The sequence below is a fragment of the Mastomys coucha genome, unplaced genomic scaffold (assembly GCF_008632895.1).
Source record: "Mastomys coucha isolate ucsf_1 unplaced genomic scaffold, UCSF_Mcou_1 pScaffold21, whole genome shotgun sequence".
NCBI classification, from domain to species: domain Eukaryota; kingdom Metazoa; phylum Chordata; class Mammalia; order Rodentia; family Muridae; genus Mastomys; species Mastomys coucha.
In genome coordinates, this window is record NW_022196904.1 from 74,787,359 (window position 1) to 74,792,724 (window position 5,366).

The 5,366-nt window shown below is 36.4% G+C and overlaps 1 protein-coding gene across 1 annotated transcript in view; it reads right to left on the minus strand.

Moving 5' to 3' along the window:
* Positions 1-357: 357 nt before the first annotated feature.
* LOC116100613 (vomeronasal type-2 receptor 116-like) overlaps positions 358-5,366 on the minus strand; it is a 61,155-nt gene continuing 56,146 nt past the window's right edge. Inside the window, exons 4-6 of the mRNA XM_031384356.1 lie at positions 4,438-4,665; positions 4,073-4,196; positions 358-1,277 (exon numbers count right to left, since the gene is read on the minus strand). Of these exons, the coding sequence (XP_031240216.1) occupies positions 358-1,277; positions 4,073-4,196; positions 4,438-4,665 (1,272 nt within the window). The remainder of the gene's footprint in view (positions 1,278-4,072; positions 4,197-4,437; positions 4,666-5,366) is intronic.

Genomic DNA, 5,366 nt, shown 5'->3' on the forward strand with positions numbered 1-5,366 from the left:
TTCCTTACAGAGACTCTTCAGTTTCACGAAGACCCATTCATTAATTATTTCTCTTAGTGCCCATGCCATGTGAGTTCTTTACAGAAAACCTTCTCTTAACCAATCAATTCTAGACTATTTCTCTCCTTTGTATCAGATTCAAGATATCTGGTATTATGTCAAAGATCTTCATACAGTTGGTGTTGTGTCTTGTGATAGTGATAAATATACATCTACTTTCATTCTTCTATATCCATCTATTTTATTTAACCATAACCATTTCTTGATTATACTGTTTTTCCCTCTAGTTTGTATTTTTCAACTTTTTGTACAAAACCAACTTTTCATAGGTGAGTGCACTTAAGACATTACTAAAATTTAATGGGTATGTTCCATTTTAGAATGTGTGCCACTGAACTTTTGAGTAAAATTCAACTCTGGTCTTAACAAGATTGTGAAGCACTTTGGAAAAAAAATACAAACAAGCAACCCTGCACTGGAAGTCAAGATAGAAAAGATTTCCACAACCACCATTGACTTTCCCTTGGTGCTATGGTAGACAGGGAGAAAAGTAATCCACACACTACAGAAGATCAGCATGCTAAATGTCAGGAACTTGGCTTCATTGAATCTATCTGGCAGATTTCTGGCCAGAAAAGCTACAGTGAAACTCCCCATGGCTAATAAGCCCAAGTATCCCAGGACACAGTAGAAGGCAATAACTGAGCCCTTGTTGCAGACAATGATGATGTGGCCATGTTCAAAGTGTGGATCAGTATCAACAAATGGAGGAGATGTTCCTAGCCAGGTTCCACAGAGAATAAGTTGGATCATGGTGCAGATGGGAATGATATAGGTAGGTGCCTTTGTTACTAACATCTGTCTTATCTTTTTTCTTGGATCAGTGATCTTGAAAGCCATGACTACAGTAATCGTTTTGGCCAAAATAGCAGAAACTGCCACAGTGAAAACAACAGCAAATGTGGTCTGCTGCAGGATGCAGGTAGCCATATGGGGATGGCCAATGTAGAGTAAGGAACAAAGGAAACAAAATATGAGAGACATAAGCAGAATGTAGCTGAGAAATCGGTTATTTGCCTTGACAATGGGATTTTCTTGGTGCTTCAAAAAGATACTGAGTATAACAGCTGTGAGAGCAGAGAGGCTCAAGGCCAAACAGGCCAGAGCCATTCCCACAGGGTCTTCAAAAGCCAGGAAGGTCTCAACTTTCTTTAGGCAGTGAGTTTGTTTTATGTTGGCATACTGATCATTTGGACACGTCACACACTGATCCATGTCTGGTACAGGAAAGAAAGTATCATAAGAGCTTTTTCTCTATTTTCATATAAAATTTAAATTAATATATTTGAAAATTTTGGCCAAATTTGTATTATTTGTTAGATATGCATAGTGCTGTAAATCTCCTTTTAAAAGCCATAATTAGTATTGTTAGGAAGACAAAAACTCTATGAATTACTTAGCACCTGATGTCACTACATCTTAAAAGCCTTGTTTGTTTTATGTTTCTATGTGAGAATATTAGTCGACTAGAGCACATCATATTTTCACTACCTTTTAAAATTCGGGTTGAGTGTTAATCTAATCAAAGTACAAGTCATTAATGAGAAAACACCAATGTGAGAATGTTTTCTATCTCTTAAAGATTAACAGTAATACATAATTCTAGATGGATTTAAGAATCTCTTTTAAAACTGATATTTTAGCATGTGGGTAATATATCGCTTTTCATGCTATAGAGGTTGAATCACCCATTTACAGGGTTTGCCTAAAACAATTGGAAGACATAGTTACTTACTTTATGATTCATAAGAGTAAAAAATTTACAGCCATGAAATAGCAATAAAAATAATTTTATAGTGGTGTGTGGAGTAGTTACCACAACATTAGTAACTACATTAAAGGGTCATAATTTTAGGAAGTTTAAGAACAACTTGATTATTTTCCTGATTTTTTTATTAGATATTTTCTTTATTTACATGTCATATGATTTCTCCTTTCCTCATTTCTCCTCCAAAAAAAAACAAAAAAACAAAAAAACCCCCCCAAAACCAAAAAACAACAAGAACAAACCCTTGTTACCTCTCCCCTTCCTTCTTGCCACCCCATCCTCGCCGACTTATTGGCCCTGGAATTCCCCTACACCGGGGCACAGAACCTTCACAGGGCCAAAGGCTTCTCCTACCATTGATGATCAACTTTGCAGTCCTCTACTATATTTACAAATATAATAAAGTATTGTTTTTTTGGTTATATATATATATATATATATATATATATATATATATGCATGTATATATGCAACTAGCAGGTTAAAAGAATTGTTATATAATATTATTATGTATTGAACTGGCAAAGACAATACATGTAATTCATTATATTTGCTTTTATATTTATGTCATAGTGCCATGTGAATAAACCTTTTTGTTGCAATATTTCAATACAGTATTCACTTCACCTTTTTCTTGCATTATTCACTTTTGTTGTATAGCCAAAAATGCTGAATATTCTTTTGAGTGGATGTTTTTATTGTTTGTGTTTTTCAACCACTGTTTTTCTGTATAGCTCTGTCTGTAATAGAACCCACTTTGTAGAAATTTTGATCTTGAACTCACAGAGATTTACTAGCCTCTGTCTCCTGAATGTGAGTGCTGGTATAAAAGACACACCACCACTGCTCAAGTTAATGCTGAACCTTCATTTTAATGCATTGTTTTTTTTTTTTGTCTGAATACTACATCCATCTCTACTTTGCTCATGTTAAAATTTTATTGAACTATTTATGTACTCATATTAAAGTTTGGTTTATTGACACTAAAGTTTAGGTTTATTGTTCATTTATTTGTATTCACTCTTACCATAAGTATAATGTGTGTCAGTTACCTGATGTACTACCAATTATATCACATTCAAAATTTCACTAGAGTTCTTGAGACAAGGCAGATACTATCATTTATAAAATTTCTGGTATCCTAAAAGATGCTCCAACATGTAATAAGGACACATGCTCCACCATGTTCATAGCAGCCTTATTTATAATAGCCAGAACCTGGAAACAACCCAGATGTCCCTCAACACAGGAGTGGATACAGAAATTGTGGTACATCTACACAATGGAGTACTACTCAGCTATTAAAAACAATAAATTTATGAAATTCTTAGGGAAATGGATGGATCTGGAGAATATCATCCTGAGTGAGGTAACCCAATCACAAAAGAACACACATGGTATGCACTCTCTGATAAGTTGTTATTAGCCCAGAAGTTTGGAATACTCGAAGAACAACCCACAAACCACAAGAAACTCAAGAAGAAGGAAGACCAAAATGTGGACATTTCATTCCTTCTTAAAAGTGGGAACAAAATACCCAGAGAAGGAGTGGCAGAGACTAATTATGGAGCAGTGAATGAAGGAAGGACAAGGCAGCCTGATATAGCTATCTCCTTAGAGGCTCTGACAGTACCTGACTAATATAGATGTAGAGGCTCACAGCCATCCATTGAACTGAGTACAGGGTCCCCCGTGAAGGAATTAGAGAAAGAACCACTGGAGCTGAAAGGCTTTAGTCCCCTAGGATGAACAACAATATGAACTAACTAGTACCTTCAGAGCTCCCAGGGTCTCAACCACCAACCAAGGACTATACATGGTGGGACTGATTGTTCTGGCAGCATGTGTATAGTAGAGGATTGCAAATTTGATCATCAATAGGAGGAGAGGTCCTAGGCCCTGTGAAGGTTCTGTGCCCCAGTGTAGGGGAATGCCAGGGCCAATAAGTGGGAGAGGGTGGGGTGGCAGGCATGGGGAGGGGGAAGGCAACAGGGGTTTGTTATTGTTGTTTTTGTTTGTTTGTTTGTTTTTGGAGAGGAAACTGGGAAAGGAGAAATTTACATGTAAATAAAGAAAATGTCTTAAAAAAATTTCTAGTATCTATGTGAAGTGCTCTAGCCTACTAAAATTCTCACATAGAAACATAACATTATATACTGCTTTAGAATGGATTCTGTATATTGGCTGACAAAATCCCACCTGTTGCCAAAATGCAAACTACCAATTGGTAAGGCGTGTAATTACCTGTCATGTTGGAAATTTCATTCTCTGGACATGGGGTACAATCAAAACAACAGACAGCCTTTTCTTTCTGAATGGATTTTCGGAATCCTACACTGCATGGCATACTGCATACTGAAGGTAGTGTCTAATAAAAATTAGATATGTGTTAGTTAAAAGAGTTTGTCGTATTCCACAAGAAAGATTTTGATTTGCAGTCAAGTCACTGAATAATGCCCTTTATTTTCAAGTAAAACAAATCAAAGAATGATATTTTATTGTTGTTTTAAAATAATATTATAAACTTATTGTGATATATGTTTTGTGATATAAATTATGAATAAATGATATTTATTTATAGTCAGGAAATATAGTTAACTTCAACTCACCTGTCTAATGTGTACAGCCCACTCTATCATATCTTCAGTTATATGTAGTTGCTGACCATGCAACAAATGTTGGGAAAACTTTGCAATTCTCACTTTAAGTCCAAGAGCTGGTAGAAGATGGATAGCATAGAGAATGTCGTATTCTGAATCCGGTTTTCCATTTTGTTTCATATTGAATTGATATCTAGAAGGATTTATAAATTTGTTGTTCTCCAGGAAAAGAGCCATCTGAAATAAATTTATTGTTGTATTCTATATTATGCATGCACATTAGGACAGATAATCTGAAAATCAGAATACTTCTAATTTCATTTATCTGTTCTAAAGTGTGACATTATTAGAAGTCATCACTACAATAAAAGAAAGAATATGTAACTAGAATTAAATATAATTATGGATTGGAAATATCTGGTTCACAGTGGAATTAATGGCTTAAAACATTCACAGTTTTATGGAGAATGAGACATTACCAACCTTTTTTTCTCACCAGTATTATCAGAACATCAGCGAATGAATAGAGTTCCTTGGTACATAAATACAGATTTACTTAAGATAAGTTAAATCGACCATTTTCTCTCCAGTGAGTTTCTAAGACCTGAGCAGCCAGCCGGGAGGCACAGGCTGCATGAGTCACAGGGAAGTTGCAGGGCAGCAGGGACAGGATCCTCTCAGCTTCCAAGTGACAGAAGTCAACAAGCAACCTTCACTGCCCCTTCCCTGCAAGTGGAGGGCCAACCTCCAGGGAGCACCTTAACCCAGAGACTCCGGTGAGAGCCAACATTTTCTCTCTGGTGAGTTTCTAAGACCAGAGCAGCCAGCCTGGAGGCACAAGCCCCACGAGTCTCAGGGGACTTGTAAGGAGGCAGGGACAGGACAAGCTCTAGTCAGAGACACTAAGAACATCTAACACCAAAAATCAAGAGATGGCG